This window comes from Heptranchias perlo, chromosome 17 (genome assembly GCF_035084215.1).
Source record: "Heptranchias perlo isolate sHepPer1 chromosome 17, sHepPer1.hap1, whole genome shotgun sequence".
NCBI classification, from domain to species: Eukaryota; Metazoa; Chordata; class Chondrichthyes; order Hexanchiformes; family Hexanchidae; genus Heptranchias; species Heptranchias perlo.
In genome coordinates this window covers 24,184,529-24,204,735 of record NC_090341.1, presented here as the reverse complement: position 1 = coordinate 24,204,735, position 20,207 = coordinate 24,184,529, and the positions used below count along the sequence as shown (strand labels likewise).

General features: G+C 44.0%; 1 protein-coding gene across 2 annotated transcripts in view; it reads left to right on the top strand.

Moving 5' to 3' along the window:
• chdh (choline dehydrogenase) overlaps positions 1-20,207 on the top strand; it is an 83,038-nt gene that overhangs the window by 55,544 nt on the left and 7,287 nt on the right. For both annotated transcript variants that reach the window (XM_067998738.1, XM_067998739.1), the window contains exon 7: positions 19,898-20,000. In XM_067998738.1, coding sequence (XP_067854839.1) covers positions 19,898-20,000 — 103 coding nt within the window. The remainder of the gene's footprint in view (positions 1-19,897; positions 20,001-20,207) is intronic.

The following is a 20,207-nucleotide window of genomic DNA, read 5'->3' as shown; positions in this document are numbered from 1 at the left end:
ACATTCCGTTCCCTCATCCAAATAATTGATATATATTGTGAATAGCTGAGGGCCAAGCAACGATCCCTGCAGTACCCCACTAGTCACTGCCTGCCACCGGAAAAAGACCCGTTTATTCCTACTCTCTGTTTCCTGTCTGTCAACCAATTCTCAATCCATGCCAGTATATTCCCCCCAATCCCATGTGCTTTAATTTTGCACACTAACCTCTTGTGTGGGACCTTATCAAAAGTCTTCTAAAAATCCAAGTACACCACATCCACTGGTTTTCCCCTATCTATTCTACTAGTTACCTCCTCAAAAAACTCCAGTAGATTTGTTAAGCATGATGTCCCTTTCATAAACCCATGCTGACTTTGTCCAATCCCATTAATGCCTTCCAAGTGTTTTGTTATCACATCCTTTATAATAGACTCTAGCATTTTCCCCACTATTGATGTTAGGCTAACTTGTCTGTAATTCCCTGTTTTTTCTCTCCCTCCTTTTTTAAATAGTGGGGTTACATTTGCCACCCTCCAATCTGTAGGAACTGTTCCAGAGTCTATAGAATTTTGGAAGATGACCACCAATGCTTCCAATATTTCCAGGGCCACTTCCTTCCCTCTGGGATGTAGATTATCAGGCCCTGGAGATTTGTCAGCCTTTAACCCCGTTAATTTCCCTAGCACTTTTTTTTACGAATACTGATTTCCTTCAGTTCCTCCCTCTCACTAGACCCTTGGTTCCCTAACATTTCCGGGAGGTTATTTGTGTCCTCCTTTGTGAAGACAGAACCAAAGTATGTGTTTAGTTGTTAAACCATTTCTTTGTTCCCCATTATAATTTCCCCCATTTCTGACTGTAAGGGGACCTACATTTGTCTTCACAATCTTTTTCTCTTGAAATATTTATAGAAGCTTTTACAGTCAGTTTTTATGTTCCCTGCTAGTTTACTTTCATAGTCTATTTTTCCCCTCTTAATCAATCTCTTTGTCCTCCTTTGCTGAATACTAAACTGCTCCCAATCCTCAGGCTTGCTGCTTTTTCTGGCAATTTTATATATCTCCTCTTTGGATCTAATACTATCCTTAATTTCTTTTGTAAGCCACGGTTGAGCCACCTTTCCTGTTTTATTTTGCGCCAGACAGGAATGAATAATTGTTGTAATTCCTGCACACGTTCTTTAAATATTAGCCATTGCCTATCCACCTTCATCCCTTTTAGTAAAGTTCCCCAATCTATCCTAGCCAACTCACACCTCATACTTTCATAATTTCCTTTATTTAGATTCAGGACCCTAATTTTGGATTCGACTACTTCACCCTCCATCTTAATGAGGAATTCTATCATGTTATGATCGCTCTTCCCTAAGGGACCCCGCACAACAAGATTGTTAATTAATCCTTTCTCATTGCACAATACCCAGTCTAGTATCGCCTGTTCTCTAGTTGGTTCCTCAATGTATTGGTCTAGAAATCCATCACGTACACACTCCAGGAATTCCTCCCCCACAGTATTATTGCTAATTTGGTTTGACCAATCTATATGTAAATTAAAGTCACCCATGATTATAGTTGTACCCTTCTTGCATGCGTCTCTAATTTCCTGTTTAATGCCCTCCCCTACATCTCCACTACTGTTTGGGGGTCTATAGACAACTCCCACCAACGTTTTCTGCTCCTTGGTGTTTCTTAGCTCCACCCATACGGATTCCACATCGTGATTTTCCGAGCCAATATCCTTCCTCACTATTGCATTGATTTCCTCCTTTACTAGCAACGCTATCCCACCTCCTTTCCCTTTTTGCCTGTCCTTCCTAAATATTGAATACCCCTGGATGTTCAGTTCCCATCCTTGGTCACCCTGCATCTCCGTAATCGCAACTATATCATACCCGTTAATATCTATCTGCGCTGTTAATTCATCTAACTTATTGCAAATGCTCCGCGCATTAAGACACAATGCCTTTAGACTTGTCTTTTTAAGATTGCTAGTCATTTTAGTATTATATTGCACTATGGCCCTATATGTTTTCTCTGCCTTCCACTATTGCTTCTTCCATTTCTGTCTTTTGTTTCTATCCTTGTTTCCCCCTCCTCTGTCTCCCTGCTCAGGTTCCCATCCCCCTGTCATTCTAGTTTAAACCTTCCCCAACAGCACTAGCAAACACCCCCGCGAGGACATCGGTCCCGGTCCTGCTCGGGTGTAACCCGTCCCGCTTGTACAGGTCCCACCTTCCCCTGAACCCGGTCCCAATGTCCCAGGAATCTAAATCCCTCCCTCCTACACCATCCCTGCAGACACGCATTCATCTGGTCTATTCTCCTGTTCCTTTACTCACCAGCACGTGGCACTGGTAGTAATCCTGAGATCACTACCTTTGAGGTCCTGCTTTTTAATTTATCTCCTAACTCCTTAAATTCACCTTGCAGGACCTCATCCCTTTTTTTTTACCTATGTCGTTGGTACCGATATGGACCACGACTACTGGCTGTTCACTCTCCCCCTCCAGAATGCCCTGCAGCCGCTCCGCGACGTCCTTGACCCTAGCACCAGGGAGGCAACATACCATCCTGGAGTCATGTTTGCGGCCGCAGAAATGCCTATCTGTTCCCCTTACAATTGAATCCCCTATCACTATAGCCCTGCCGCTCTTCTTCCTCCCCTCCTGTGCAGCAGAGCCATCCGTGTTGCCCCGAACTTGGTTCTTGCTGCTTTCCCCTGATAAGCCATCTCCCTCAACAGTACCCAAAGCGGTATATCTGTTTGAGAGGGAGATGGTCCCTGGGGACTCCTGCTCTACCAGCCTAGTCCTTTTACTCTGCCTGGCGGTCACCCATTTCCCTTCTCCCTGCGTAATCTTTACCTGCGGTGTGACCACCTCACTGAACGTGCTATCCACGATAGTCTCAGCATCGCGGATGCTCCACAGTGAATCCGCCCGTAGCTCCAGCTCCGAAATACGGTTAGCCAGTAGCTGCAGCTGGACACACTTCCTACGCACATGGTTGCCAGGGACACTGGTAGTGTCCATGACTTCCCACATAGTACAGGAGGAGCATATCACGGGTGCGAGCTGTGCTGCCATGACTTGCCTTAGATTTACACTGCGTTCACCTCTGAGTCTCCTCCCGCTCTCGGACTCTCCTTTTGAACTGTGCTCACCTCTCTGACTCTCCTGCCTCACCAGTGACGTCGCACAGTAGTTTTCTCTTGTTGCAGGTCTGCTGCTGCTTTTATCCCCGCTCTCAGTCTTCTGCTGCTCAGGTCCGCCGCCGCTCTGTGGAAAAAGTTAGGAAAAGCAAGGCAAAGCAGCACCTCCTTCCCCCAATTCCCACACTCACCGAACTCTCAGCAGTTCACTCGGTGCTCCATTGCACTCAGTGCTGGTTGCACGACAGGCCCCTGTATTGCTACTGTTTGTGACTCAGATGAGTCAGGCTTGCTCCTATTTGAGTCAGGCCTGCTCCTATTTGGAGGCCAGACATTTACCCACAGGGAAAAAGCTTACAGCTGGTGCAAGGACTAGAAGAACAGCATCCTCGCAGATGGCCAAAAGTACTGAAGGGGTGCCCAGCCGGTGGGGCATGGTAGGATGGGTGACATGATAGAACAGTTCATGTCTTTTGGTCTCAAACACCATGTTAGTGTCCTCCCAGTCACCCCGGTTGCTGGCAACCTCAAAACCCCAACATATCGGGTGGTAATTCACTCCCTTAACCTCTCCGTTAACATCAGAAGAAGAACTGGTGTTAATGATTTATAAGTTTATCATCTTCTACTAAGCTATCTCTGCTCTGTGGCCTTGATGTTACGTGTCTCACTGTTTTGTGAAATTGCCTTATTCTCGCAGGCATTCACAGCTCTTAGATGTCTAACATTCCATAATTCCGTCTGGCTCCAGACTCCATTTTGTTGGACACTTTTAAGCTGAAACTCCATTTTGAGAACATATTTCAGGCAATGTTTCAGGGCATTGTGTCTACAAGGGTGCTTCCATATTTTAAGAGTATTAGTTCTGCAGTAACCGTAAGTGGATTTCCCAGCTAATTTGCTCTTTTTTTTCTTTCTTTCCTTCCTTCACAAAATCTAGGCTGACACTCCAGTGCACCACTGAGGGAGTGATGCACTGTAGGAGGTGCCGTCTTTCAGATGAGACGTTAAACCAACAACCTGTCTACCCTCTCAGGTGGACGTAAAAGATCCCGTGGCACTATTTCGAAGAAGAGCAGGGGAGTTCTCCCCAGAATCCTGGCCAATATTTATCCCTCAACCAACATCACTAAGAACAGATTATCAGGTCATTATCACATTGCTGTTTGTGGGACCTTGCTGTGTGCAAATTGGCTGCCATGTTTCCTACATTACAACAGTGACTACACTTCTAAAATAATTCATTGGCTACAAAGCGCTTTGGGACGTCCTGAGGTCGTGAAATGTGTAATATACATGAAATGTGTAATATACATGCAAGTCCTTCCGTCCGTCCTTCCTTTCTTCCCTTTTCCTACCTTCCTTCCAACTGTGCTCCTGGTGAACCATATGCACTGAAAGCAGAGCTCCTCAGATGTGTTCGGGTATCTACAGTGTGATCCGTACACTTGGCTTCTTGGATAGGCACGGGATCAGCTGAACCCTCTGCTGCTGGCCATAAAACTCCATTTTCCATTTCATCTTCCATCTCATTTTCCATCTCTATGGCAAAGACAGTTCCTCAAGGAATGGGCCTGCTAACCACGTGCTTTTTGCCTTTGTGGATTGCTTAAGTCCATACCATGGACCCTTGTAGACCACACACAAGATGGGATTTTCCGCTGAAGTGGAATCCCACCAGCACCTCTGCATTGCAGGACTTCTGTCCATCCCACTGGCCTGTTGTTGACCCCTGGCCAAACCACCAGGCCACCTCCATTTAAATAATTTTGGTGGGCTCTCGGCGGTATTTCTGCATTTGTCAGGGAGCCCACTGGGGCTGGGATGCGGGGTTCAACAGCGGAGCAGGCCAGATGTCTTGGGGAAACTGCAGACAATTATTTTTAAATTTGCCAGGCACAGTATAATCAGTCGTCCTACAGTTGACTACATTTCACCTTCCATAGCAATGCTGTATGCTAGTAACACACCAGCGTTCATCACATCCAGCAATGCTATGGTGCTAATGATAGGGAAACATCATGCAACATATTTTCTAACATTAGCATGTCATTTAAATACACTCTCATATTTAGGCAGAAGTAATCAACACCTGTTGTCACTTCTCTTGGAAAATTCTGGAAGTAGCAGTGGATCCAATGCTTGTCTGAATTTCCACTCCCACCCAGCCCAGATCCAACTGAAATTGGGCAGACAATTATTAAATCAGCTTTTAATAAATGTAAATGTTTCAAGCTGTGGATACTAAAACACCTTGATGTTCTGCTTTCACATTTATCCACCAACGAGACTAAGATATGGCTTTCCCAAAGCCCTAGCCCACAAAATTCAAACTCGACAAACCAATGAATAAGATATACAAGTGGAAATAAAACTCAGTTCCCTGGACTTTATGGGCCAGAGTAGCAGACGTTGCGGCTGCACGTGGCCTGAGGCATGTACTTTGGACACTTCTGCATTAGAATATCAAACAATCTGTTAATTAATCTTGTGGAACTTTTAGCTCAAGTAGATTCCCAGTTTCATTTTGGTTGACAAATTATTCCATTATTTTTTCTGCCACCATACAAGTCAGAACTAGAACTTAACTTTGTTTCTTCTGTGTAGATGTTTGCAGAGTTCTAAGTTGTTTTTTTGCATAGAGTAATTAAGGCAGTTTTGAAGGTTATTTGTTTCCTATGGTGTAAGTATCTAGGGACAATCGGTAAGCAAGGAGCTGATCATCAGATGGATAGTTTAGTGCATCCTATACTGCTATCTCCTTGCAGTGAAGAAGCTAGGGGATAGGGTTTAGAATTATTCCATGATTGCTTCCTGCACATCTGTCAGATCCACTTCAGTTAACAGCATATGCAACCGGTCCAGATGGGATGCATCCTAGGTTACTGAGGGAAGTAAGGGTGGAAATTGCAGAGGCTCTGGCCACAACCTTCCAATCCTCCTTCTATATGGGGAGTGTGCTGGAGGACTGGAGAATTGCAAATGTTACACCCCTCTTCAAGAAAGAGGAGAGGGATAAACCCGGCAATTACAGGCCAGTCAGCCTAACGTCGATGGTGCATTGAGACAATAATCTGGGACAAAAATAATTGGCACTTGGAAAAGTATCAGCTAATAAATGAAAGTCAGCACGTGTTTGTTAAAGGAAAATCGCGTTTGACTAACTTGATTTGAGTTTTTGATGAAGTAATGGAGAGGGTTGATGAGGGTAGTGTGGTTGATGTGTATATGGATTTTCAAAAGACATTTGACAAATTACCACGTAATAGACTTGTTAGCAAAATTAAAGCCCATGGGATTAAAGGGACAGTGGCAGCGTGGATACAAAATTGGCTAGGGGACAAGGAGCAGAGAGTAATGGTGAACGGTTGTTTTTCAGACTGGAGGGAAGTATACAGTGGTGTTCCCCAGGGGTCAGTATTAGGACCACGGCTCTTTTTGATATATATTAATGACCTGGACTTGAGTATAGAGGGTATAGTTTCAAAGTTTGCAGATGATACAAAACTTGGAAATGTAGTAAACAATGTGGAGGATAGTAACAGACTTCAGGAGGACATAGACAGACTGGTGAAATGGGCAGACACATAGCAGATGAAATTTAATGCAGATAGATGTGAAGTGATACATTTTGGTAGGAGGAATGAGGAGAGGCAATATAAACCAAATGACAATTTTAAAGGGGGTGCTGAACAGACAGACCTGGGGGTGCACATACACAAATCTTAGAAGGTGGCGGGACAAGTTCAGATGGCTGTTTTAAAAAAAAACATATGGGATCCTGGGCTTTATTAATAGAGACATAAAGTACAAAAGCAAGGAAGTTATTCTAAACCTTTATAAAACACTGGTTAGGCCTCAGCTGGAGTATTGTGTTCAATTCTGGGTGCCACACTTTAGGAAGGATGTCAAGGCCTTAAAGAGGCGCAGAAGAGATTTACAACAATGGTGCCAGGGATGAGGGAATTCAGTTATGTGGAGAGACTGGAGTAGCTGGGGTTCTCCTTAGAACAGAGAAGGTTAAGGGGAGATTTGATAGAGGTGTTAAAAATCATGAACTTATTTACCCTGTCAAAACCGGAGAAATTGTTTCCAGTGACAGAAGTGTCGGTAACCAAAGGACACAGATTTAAGGTGATCAGCAAAAGAGCCAGATACAACATGAGGAAACATTTTTTTTTATACAGCAAGTTGTAATGATCTGGAATGCACTGCCTGAAAGGATGGTAGAAGCAAATTCAACAGTAACTTTCAAAAGGGAATTGGATAAATACTTGAAGGGAAAAAATTTACAGGGCTGTGGGGAAAGAGCTGGGGAATGGGACTAATTGGATAGCTCATTCAAAGAGCCAGCACAGGCATGATGGGCTGAATGGCCTCCTCCTGTGCTGTACCTACTATGATAACTTTTCACATTTAGAAAAAGTTACTGTCTACATTTAACTGCAGCACATGACGAGGCTTTTTTCCAGATTGATCCTGATGGCTGGTGTTAGACATTGCAGCAGCCTTCCTTCTCCTACATTCGCACCACTTTGGTATATTAGCAAATTGGCTGCCACCTTTCCTATAGTGCAACAGTGACTACACTTTAGAAAAGTACTTCATTGGTTGTACAGTGCTTTGGGGTGGCCTAAGGTCGTTAAAGGCGCTATATAAATTTAAGTCTTTCTTTTATGGTATGTAGAAGATACAAAATGAAGAGGATGTGAAAGGCGTTATATAGGTGCAGATCCTTTCTTTATCCCCAGTTACAGTAAGCTGCTTCCTGAATTTAACATAAATTCGCTCCATACTGTCAAATTATTTTTGAAATAGTTTGAAATAAGCAGTGGATTTTCAGTGCATTTTTATGGGATATGTTTTATGTGTGATTTCAATTTGAATTAAAGGATAATTTGAATTATGCAACCTCGAATTAAGAGGATTAGGTTGTATTCAGTGGTTCAGACAACTTTGTGTGAAATGTAATAGGTTTTATTTACTTGGGGCACAGGATTTACAGTTTCTTTATGTCCACCTATCCCCTTGCTCACCTCCAGATGTTTCTGCTTGCATTCCATAGAGGTTGGAATCACAAAACCAGAAAACAGAATATTTTGAGGTTTGCAGGAAATCAACAAGAATGGTTACAAGAAAGCTTGCACTTTGGTATCTGTAAACTGTGCTGGAGTGTCATTAAGGATTTGAACAATTCTTAAATTAGAAAATTCTGTTTCTGTTTAGGTGACCCTCCATGGAAAATTCTGGATAACATAGATTGAAACGCCAACATTTCCACTTGATAAACTCTGATCCTATTTACTGGGTGAAGGAGGGGGGAATATCTGAAATTGTGGCTCTAATGAATAGAAGTTTGGTCACAATCTAATTATAAGAATGATGTGGAGATGCCGGTGATGGTCTGGGGTGGACAAATGTAAGGAATCTTACAACACCAGGTTATAGTCCAACAGTTAATGAAGCAGTCCGAGCCCGCATGCAGCAAGACCTGGACAACATCCAGGCTTGGGCTGATAAGTGGCAAGTAACATTCGTGCCAGATAAGTGCCAGGCAATGACCATCTCCAACAAGAGAGAGTCCAACCACCTCCCCATGACATTCAACGGCATTACCATCGCCGAATCCCCCACCATCAACATCCTGGGGGTCACCATTTACCAGAAACTGCACTGGACCAGCCATATAAATACTGTGGCGACGAGAGCAGGTCAGAGGCTGGGTATTCTGCGGCGAGTGACTCACCTCCTGACTCCCCAAAGCCTTTCCACCATCTACAAGGCACAAGTCAGGAGTGTGATGGAATACTCTCCACTTGCCTGGATGAGTGCAGCTCCAACAACACTCAAGAAGCTCGACACCATCCAAGATAAAGCAGCCCGCTTGATTGGCACCCCATCCACCACCCTAAACATTCACTCCCTTCACCACCGGCGCACTGTGGCTGCAGTGTGCACCATCCACAGGATGCACTGCAGCAACTCGCCAAGGCTTCTTTGACAGCACCTCCCAAACCCGCGACCTCTACCACCTAGAAGGACAAGGGCAGCAGGCGCAATGGAACAACACCACCTGCACGTTCCCCTCCAAGTCACACACCATCCCGACTTGGAAATATATCGCCGTTCCTTCATTGTCGCTGGGTCAAAATCCTGGAACTCCCTTCCTAACAGCACTGTGGGAGAACCGTCACCACACGGACTGCAGCGGTTCAAGAAGGCGGCTCACCACCACCTTCTCAAGGGCAATTAGGGATGGACAATAAATGCCGGCCTTGCCAGCGATGCCCACATCCCGTGAACGAATAAAAAAAAAAGTTGGACTATAACCTGGTGTTGTAAGATTCCTTATAATTATAAGAAAGTCTTTTACTATGTACTTGTGAGACGTAACTGGTCACTTTAATTTACTTACTGCCTGCTTTCCCCAGGCTGTGGAATATACATTACAGTCTGGTATACAAAAGACCACTTCAGAGGCATTGGGCCTGATTTTAGCAGGCCTGCGGGTTTCCGGCGGGTTGGGTTTCGGGTGCGTGGCCTCCGTGCCCGTTGAAATTAGTGGGTTGCCCGCGCGATCGTAGCAGGCAATGCACTAATTGGAATCACTTACCTGCTCCTCCGGGGTCTACGCTGCTGGTCTGCGCGTCGGGCGGGCTGCGCATGCGCAGTACGATCTATCAACTGGAGGCTCCCTAGTTAAAGGGGCAGTCCTCCACTGACAGATGCTGCAACCAATGGAACAAATTACAGCATGGAGCAGCCCAGGGGGAAGGCTGCTCCCAGTTTAATGATGCCTCACCCCAGGTATCATCAGATGGGGTGAGGAGGAGGGGGAGGGCAGAGATCTTCCACCCGGCGGGCGGGAGGAAGCGGCCTGCCTCTGCCACCAAGAAGGCCTGGCTCGAGGTGGCAGAGGGGGTCACCTGCACCACCAACATATCGCCCACCTGCACACAGTGCAGGAGGCGCTCCAATGACCTCAGTAGGTCAGCCACAGTGAGAACACGTAGTCTTTCCCCTACACTCCATCTGCCACAACACTGCCCCCACCCCACATCTCCTTCGGCACTGCCAACACTACTCTGTCACATCACCCCTCATACCCACTCAAACCCCATCCTCATCTTGCCTGCACCTACTCACCTCGCCAGTACTCACCCGCCACTAACACGCAACCCAATCCTCATACAATCTCATGGCTCTATCCCATACTCACCCTCTCGTGCATCTCTCTCACGGCCAGCCTCACTCAACCTGCCACCACCTGTGCTGCAGCCACAGGGCATGCATCGCATATGTGCAGTAGGCAGCGTACGGCAAACGTGTCGTGAGCATGAAGAGGATGCACAAGGGTGTCTGAGGGTTTGCCATGGGTGTTACCTATATTGAATTTCAGAGCAACAAACATCACACATTATATTGGCACCACCACTGCCATGTCTCCGCGAATCCTGTCTGTTGTGTCCAATAATGCCCGCTCCTGGGTATCACTATGAGGACCCACCACTGATGCCACCCATCGTGTTACTGCAGAGTAGGTGCAGGTGTATTTGCAGGGCTCTTCCGCGCAGACGACTGAGAGACATCGGCGGTGTACCCGGCTGCACCCTGGAAGGATGCGGAGGAGAAGTTGTGGAGGGCAGTGGTGACTTTGGCAGCGACAGGTAAGCAGATGGTGCTGGGGCCAGCCAGGAGCAGCTCGGCATGAAAGAGGCTGCAGATCTCCACGACTACATGTCGAGTGAATCTGCGCCTCTGTGTGCACTGCTGCTCGGAGAGGTCCGGGGAGCTGCGCCTCGGTCTGTGGACCCTGTGGCGAGGGTAGTGCCCTCTGCGACGCGTCTCTCTCTGCGGTAGCCCTCCCTCCTGCTGTACAGGTGGATGTGTCACAGCACTGTGTTGTGGAGCTCCACGTGTCAGAGGTGGACGGCGTGGATGGCGAGGCTGGTGATGCTGTTCGCCCTCCGAGGGGGTCATGACTGCAGCTACGGCGGCCCCCATCCGCAATATGTACATCTGAGGGGGTCCGCAAGGTGGGCACATGTCTCCGGACCCCGGGGTGAGTGTGCAGGTTGGTGACTTTGACCGTCCGGAGGGGGGTGGTGGAGGCCACACTTTGTCCCAAGTGACAGAGCGGCCTCCTGCAATGGGTGAGGGTCTCCCCCCCCCCCCCCCCCCCACCTGTCAAATGGACCTTTGCAGCTGCCACAGGCTGACGGCTGCAACACGTCCAGTTCAACTAGGACTGTTTCCCCCAGTGTGTGAAACAGTCCCATGTTTCCCCAAAATCACACACAGTCCCTTAATCAGGTCAGTTAATGACCTGAACAAGCGAAATAAATAACCTCAAGTGGCATCCCGCTGGCTTTAATTGCCTGCGGGATTCCCACCAGCGGGGGCCACGCACGCACCCCCGCACGTCATCGGGGAACCCGGAAGTGGGCGGGATCGTGGCGGGATCCCGTCACGTGACTGGACATCGGGATTTTCGGGGCCCGCCCGCTGAAAACCCACAGGAAACCCGACGGTAAAATCGAGCCCATTATTCCTAAGCAGATACATTTGATTGCAAGGCAAGTGGACACTATTTAAACTTGTTTCCGCAATGGTAGGCACACCTAATGTTTTCCTATATCTCACTTTTTAACTTCAAAAGAGGACAAGAGGTACAACCGTGGCCCTGAAGTGTGCATTTTAAATTCTGCGGATGTTTTGACAGTCTTATGCTATTTTGAAAGATGTGTTTTTAATTTCCTTTGTTTTTGATTGAACTTCAAAGAGTATTAGGAGTATATCTTGGGAAGCATGTTTCCAGTTTACCAGTTCTTCATGTACTATAGCACATGTGGAGGTGGCATTCATTATTTATTATTTGAGATATCCAAAAAAGCATGAATTAATGCTTTATAAAATACTTTATTGTCTTTGATACTGATTACCTGTTATTAATAAACCTGTTCTGTGGTTCAAACCTAAGCCATAGTCAAATAAATTGTTTATTTTACCACTTCTGAAGTCGAGATTTCCAATGGGCATGTAAGTTAAATACATTAATAAGGGTTTCAGTTCAACTCCTGGGATTGATACATTATCAGATATTGTGCATGTCAGGCCACTCTTGTTCATAGTGAGCAAGGGCTTGCTTATAGGAATGCCCTTGATGCTGAGCATGAGTAAAAAAACCCAAAAAAGTAACAAAATCGAAGATAGGAGCGAAGATACCGGGATGGATAACACTTAAGAATTTAATGGATCTGCCTAAATCTTTAGTCTTAGAATTAAAGGCTTGTTGCACAGTAGGGGACAGTGCTGAATATGGTTCTCTGATGTGAAGAGAGGAAATGTATTAAAAAGATCAATCGGGTGATTTTGTCTGGGTGGGTGGGGGAGTGGTGGGGGTAGTATATAGAAGGACGGATAGCAATTGTTTTCTCTTTTATTGGGGAAAGAATTGATCTATTCTTACAATACAAGGTTAGGGAAGCAGTGAGGAGACTATTCTTATCCAGGTGATGAACAGGGAAAAAGAGTTGGATAGCATCATATTGGATATCAGGATGTAGAATGGAGCTAAGAAATAACAAGGGACAGAAAACGCTGGTGGGAGTTGTTTGTAGGCCCCCTAACAGTAGTTATAGTGTTGGACGGAGTATCAATCGGGAAATTAGAGGAGCATGTAACAAGAGTAATGCAATAATCGTGGGGGACTTTAATCTTTATATAGACTGGGCAAACCAAATTGGCAAAAGCAGTTTGGAGCGCAAGTTCATGGAATGCATTTGAGACAGTTTTCTAGAACAATATGTCGCAGAACCAACTAGGGAACAGGCTATTTTAGATTGAGTATTGTGTAATGAGACAGGGTTAATTAGTAATCTTATAGTTAAGGATCCTCTGGGGTTGAGTGATCGTAATATGATAGAATTTCATTTTGAGTTTGAGAGTGATGTAGTTAAGTCCGTAACTAGGATCTTAAATTTCAACAAAGCCAATTATGTAGATATGAGGGGCAAGTTGGCTACGGTAGATTGGGGAAATTAGATTAAAGGATATGATGGTAGTTAAGTAATGGCAAACATTTAAAGAAATAATTCATAATTCTCAACAAATATACATTCTTTTGAGGGAACTGTGGGTAACTAGAGAAGTTAAGGATAGTATTAGTTTAAAAGTAGAGGCTTAGAATGCCAAAAGGACTAGTAAGCCTGAGGATTGGGAGGGTTTTAGAAATCAGCAAAGGATAACCAAGAAATTAATAGAGGGAGAAAATTGAATGAGAGTAAACTAGCAAGAAATATAAAAACAGATTGTAAGAGCTTCTACAAGTATGTAAAAAGGAAGAGATTAGCGAAAGTAAATGTGGGTCCCTTAGAGGCAGAGACAGGAGAAATTATAATGGAATAAGTAAATGGCAGAGATGCTAAACAAATATTTTGTATCTGTCTTTACAATAGAAGACACAAAAAACATACTGGAAATAGTGGGGAACCAAGGGTCGATTGGGAATGAGGAACTTAAAATAATGAAGATTTATAAAGAAAAAGTACTGGAGAAATTAATGGGACTAAAAGCCAACAAATCCCCTGGACCTGATGGCCGATATCCTAGGGTTTTAAAAGAGGTGGCTGCAGAGATAGTGGATGTATTGGTTTTGATCTACCAGAATTCCCTAGATTCTAGAACGGTCCCCATGGATTGGAAGGTAGCAAATGTAATGCCGCTATTCAAGAAAGGAGGGAGAGAGAAAATAGGGAACTAAAGGCCAGTTAGCTTGACATCAGTAGTAGTGAAAATGCTAGAATCTATTATTACAGACGTAGTAACAGGGCACTTAGAAAATCATAATGTGATTAGAACATAGGAAATATGAGCAGGAGTAGGTCATACGGCCCCTTGAGCCTACTCCGCCATTCCATAAGATCGTGGCTGATCTTTGACCTCAACTGCACTTTCCTGCCCGATCTCCATATTCCTTGATTCCCTTAGAGTCCAAAAATCTATCAATCTCAGCCTTGAATATATTCAACAACTGAGCATCCACAACCCCCTGGGGTAGAGAATTCCAAAGATTCACAACACTCCGAGTGAAGAAATTTCTCCTAATCTCAGTCCTAAATGGCTGACCCCTTATCTGAGACTTTGACCCCTAGTTCTAGACTCTCCAGCCAGGCGAAACAGCCTCTCAGCATCTACCCAGTCAAGCCCTCTCAGAATCTTATACATTTCAATGAGATCACCTCTCATTCTTCTAAACTCCGGAGAGTTCTACTCAATCTCTCCTCATAGGACAACCCTCTCATCCCAGGAATCAATCTAGTGAACCTTTGTTGCACCGCCTCTAAGGCAAGTATATCCTTCCTTAGGTATGATGTGGAGATGCCGGTGATGGACTGGGGTTGACAATTGTAAACAATTTTACAACACCAAGTTATAGTCCAGCAATTTTATTTTAAATTCACAAGCTTTCGGAGATTTTCTCCTTCCTCAGGCAAATGTTTCAAGATCTCCTTGAAGCCTACGCATTTATACATATTGAACAATAATACATGGTGTTTACAGACTGCCCCTGCAACTGCCCGTCCTTAGGTAAGGAGACCAAAACTTTACACACTACTCCAGGTGTGGAGCCCTGTACAATTGCAAGACTTCCTTACTCTTATACTCCAACCCCTTGCAATAAAGGTCAACATACCATTTGCCTTCCCAATTGCTTGCTGTACCTGCATGTTAACTTTCTGTATTTCGTGTGCAAGGATACCCAAATCTCTCTGAACACCAACATTTAATAGTCGCTCACCATTTAAAAAATATTCTGTTTTTCTATTCTTCCTACCAAAGTTTTTTTTTGCTGTGAATTTTGAAGTAAATTATGTATTCTGTGCAACACCAAAGGAGTGCTTTTTCTATTTTTTTTCATGTGTCCTTGTTTTTTTGTAGATCAGAAAGTCAGAGTGCCCTGTCTTTCCAGGCGCACCTTGAAAACCCAGCTGACCAAAAAAAAGATCAAATACAAAAGTTTATAATGGATTAATTGCCCTTCAGAAAAAAAATTTGGTCAAGTTCAAGTTTCTGTGAATTTAACAAACAAGGTCCTTGTTTCTGCACAAATAAAAAGAAACAAAAATATTGGAGATCTGAAATAAAACAAAGTGCTGGAAATACACAGGAGATCTGTCAGCATTTGTAGACATGATGTGGAGATGCCGGTGATGGACTGGGGTGGACAAATGTAAGGAATCTTACAACACCAGGTTATAGTCCAACAGTTGGACTATAACCTGGTGTTGTAAGATTCCTAGCATTTGTAGAGACAAGGCAGATTAAAGTTTCAGGTTTAGACCCTTCAGAATAGATTCCTGTTTCTGCAAGACAAAGTGAGCCTGTTTAGTCCTTTCGCAAACCTCTTATGAGTTTGTCCCTTAAGTATGGAATGTTACTGAGTGTCTCATTCTGATCACAGAACTCTCATACTGTTTTGAGGTTTGTTAGATATCAAATCCAAAACTTCTTTTGGCTCCATGATGTCAAGATTCCCAGATAAACTCAACAATACTTGATACATATATCCAATTAACAATAGATGCAGATATCAAAAGTACAAAGGTGAATATCCAGGAAGATATAAATACTTTTGTGTGCCTGCTTCAAATATGCAAATCTTCACAGTGGAACAAACCAGTTCTTTTCACTTAAAGGAACAATGCAGCTAATTAAATCCAAAGAAAGAAAGAAATCAAGTTGATCTTTTGATCAAAGACGCAGTTTGATCTTGTTAGGGTCTTTATTGAGAAGTAAATAACTGATTTATTAGTGCCCCCCACCCCAGATGAATGAGACTGATTATTAGCCTGAAAACTTGGTTTTCTTTAATTCACTGAACACACAATTGGTCACATTTTGGGCACTTCATCAATTTTTGTGTCTCTTGTTAAAGTGCAGTCTTTCTATTGTGTGCCACAATTTTTCCCAGTTTTGGCTTTTGATAAGAATGTGCCTGACTGATCCCTACACAAGCTCCTAAACATAGGAAAACTGCTCAATAAACTTATGATGTGGAGATGCCGGTGATGGACTGGGGTTGACAAATGTAAACAATCTTACAACACCAGGTTATAGTCCAACAATTTTATTTGAAAATCACAAGCTTTCGGAGGCTTCCTCCTTCGTCAGGTGAATGTCAGGAAATCCTTGAACGTTTCGCATTTATATTCAGAGAACAATACCTGGTGATTACAGATAATCTTTCCAACTGCCCATTGTCAAGGCAATCAAAGTGTTCAGACAGAGAGGTGTTACCTACAGGACCACCGAATATACAAACGGCCAGAACACAAAACAGAGAGAGAGAGGGAGAAACATCCAAAAGGGAGAGAAAGACAGAAAATGACCCGTTGAATTAAAGACAGATAACTTTTATTCGCTGGTAGGGTTATGTGTAGCGTGACATGAACCCAAGATCCCGGTTGAGGCCGTCCTCATGGATGCGGAACTTGGCTATCAATTTCTGCTCGACGATTTTGCGTTGTCGTGTGTCTCGAAGGCTGCCTTGGAGTACGCTTACCCGGAGATCGGTGGCTCAATGTCCTTGACTGCTGAAGTGTTCCCCGACTGGGAGGGAACCCTCCTGTCTGGCGATTGTTGCGCGGTGTCCGTTCATCTGTTGTCAACACAAGTTCGAGCAGGACTTCTTCACTGCACAGGACCTCCAACCAACGCTATACACCAGATACATCGACGACATTTTCTTTCTATGGACCCACGGCGAAGAATCACTAAAGAGACTACACGATAACATCAACAAGTTCCATCCCATCATCAAGCTCACCATGGACTACTCCTCAGAATCGGTTTCTTTCTTGGACACACGAATCTCCATCAAAGACGGGCACCTCAGCACCTCACTCTACCGCAAGCCCACGGACAACCTCACGATGCTCCACTTTTCCAGCTTCCACCCTAACCACGTCAAAGAGGCCATCCCCTATGGTCAGGCCCTGCGAATACACAGGATCTGCTCAGACGAGGAGGAACGCGATGGACACCTACAGACACTGAAAGACGCCCTCGTAAGAATGGGATATGACGCTCGACTCGTCGATCGACAGTTCCGACGGGCCACAGTGAAAAATCGCATAGACCTCCTCAGAAGACTAACACGGGACGCAACCAACAGAGTACCCTTCGTGGTCCAGTACTTCCCCGGAGCGGAGAAACTACGCAATGTTCTCCGCAGCCTTCAACATCTCATCGATGACGACGAACACCTCGCTAAGGCCATCCCCACACCTCCACTACTCGCCTTCAAACAGCCACCCAACCTCAAACAGACCATCGTTCGCAGCAAATTACCCAGCTTTCAGGAGAACAGCGTCCACGACACCACAAAACCCTGCCACGGCAACCTCTGCTGGACATGCCAGATCATCGACACAGATACCACCATCACACGAGAGGACACCACCCACCAGGTACATGGTTCGTACTCCTGTGACTCAGCCAACGTTGTCTACCTCACAAGTTGCAGGAAAGGATGCCCCGGAGCATGGTATATTGGCGAGACCATGCAGACACTGCGACAACGGATGAACGGACACCGCGCAACAATCGCCAGACAGGAGGGTTCCCTCCCAGTCGGGGAACACTTCAGCAGTCAAGGATATTCAGCCACCGATCTCCGGGTAAGCGTACTCCAAGGCGGCCTTTAAGACACACGACAACGCAAAATCGTCGAGCAGAAATTGATAGCCAAGTTCCGCACCCATGAGGACGGCCTCAACCGGGATCTTGGGTTCATGTCACGCTACACGTAACCCCACCAGCGAATAAAAGTTATCTGTCTTTAATTCAACGGGTCATTTTCTGTCTTTCTCTTCCTTTCGGATGTTTCTCCCTCTCTCTCTCTGTTTTGTGTTCTGGCCGTTTGTATATTCGGTGGTCCTGTAGGTAACACCTCTCTGTCTGAACACTTTGATTGCCTTGACAACGGGCAATTGGAAAGATTATCTGTAATCACCAGGTATTGTTCTCTGAATATAAATGCGAAACGTTCAAGGATTTCCTGACATTCACCTGACGAAGGAGGAAGCCTCCAAAAGCTTGTGATTTTCAAATAAAATTGTTGCACTATAACCTGGTGTTGTAAGATTGTTTACATCAATAAACTTATAGCATCACCTAGGGTAAGAAGCATGGCTAAGCATCACTACATTTTGCATTGTATGGACTTAAAGATCTCTTATTAAAACCCAACAGTTGCAAAGAATTATGATAAAAATGAACAACCTTTTGTTTTCTGTCTGCTTCATCCTTTTTTAAAAATATTTTCTTTAAGCTGTCGTTGCTGATGATGTGATTGGAGATACTGATTTGAAAAGTTTTCTCAGGCCATCAGTTACTAAAGCCAGGAAGTGAAGAGAAAGATTAAATCAAGATGAAGCAGCAGGCAATAAGTATAATCTTGTTAGGTAACATTGTATAGATGATTGGATAAAAAGAAAAGGAAATTGTTGTGGTTTGGTGCACTGGTGCTCTGAGATCAGAGGCATGGGTTTATTTTCATGAAATGCCTGAGTATATTATCAATCTAGAAAACTAGAAATGAAGAGAAAAATAAAATAAAGTAAAATCAGGCCAAAGGAATGAATGAGTAATATATATATAATCTTTTGAAAGCTAATGAGACCATTTAGTAGTCCTTTACACAAGACTTACCATGATAATGGAAAAACTTGCAAATGGATGAAAGTTTTTTTGCGACTGGCCAGATGGATGATGGGCGGTGATTATCATCTTGTAACCAGCCCGTTTATGTCTTAAAATGGATTAGTAGCAGGACCAAAATCGCACAGGGACATGACTCACAAGCTTATCGTTAAAGGTCCACCTGTTCTGATTTTTGGACAAAAAAAGTTAGTCTGTTTTGTGTTTGAGGATGTTCAGAGGTCAGTTTGCAACTGAAGACAGAGTTCCTTCTATGCCTTCTTATTGAACCATTATCTCCTTAGCAGATCTCCTCTGAGACATCATCGAAAGAGTGGCATACTCTAGTGGAAGGGTATCTTCAAGTTGATCTTTTCCTTTGGTGTAGCCTTATCCTGCATGCCCATGTCATTTCCTCTTCCAACTGACTTGTGGTCTTCAGAAGTAGGGGGATAATATTGAGTTGGAGGCAAAATTTGTTCCTAAATATTATTTTCTTTATAATGCTTAATGCTCAGATTCTACATAGGATACTAACAGAGTAATCTTTGTATGGCTTTTATGACTTTGAATTAACAGAAGTAGACAGTATCCTACCCACTATAATGAAATGGTCAAATGTTGATAGGCTCTCCCTTCTGAACCTTTTCAAATAAAATGTAAATTTATAGCATTTAAAAATAATTGTGAGATAATAGAATTGTTTGATTATGATACAGATGCAGGATATAGCGAATTCTGTGGTCTGTGCCTTAACCATGTAACCCATGAGCAAAAATTTAAAAATTAATGCTTCACTGAGCAGCTTCAGTGTATAGCTGGAGCCGAGAATGAGTTTTTTATTTTTAATTTTTTGTGTAAAGTTCAACTTCCCCATCAAGAGAGGTCCTCCAGATTGTATTGTAAATGTTTAGACATTTATACTGTGTATTAAGTTTATAATTTTTTATATTGTGTACAGGATAAATTAAAGTTTAAAAGAGTTAGAATGGTAGGACAGTTGTAACCTGCTATATCAGTTACAGTTCCTTAATTGAAAAATTCCATTTAACTCTATTGTTAGGTTCATGTGGGCCCAATGAGACCCACAAGTGTGGGTTGGCTGAAGCTCAGGAGTGCAAACCCCAAAGACCATCCAATTATTGAACCAAACTACTTATCCACAGGTAGTATGTTTCTGTTTTACAGTCATAATAAATTACTGTTCTATATATTTGTATAACGTTTAAACAAATATGTTTTGTTCGCTGGTGTGGCATGATTTTTTTTTAAAAGAGCTGATTGTACTTGAAAATAGCCAGCTTCTGGTGTGGTTTCCCCACTATTGTATAGCTTACATCGAGTTCTATCGAAACTACAGCACAGGAACATGC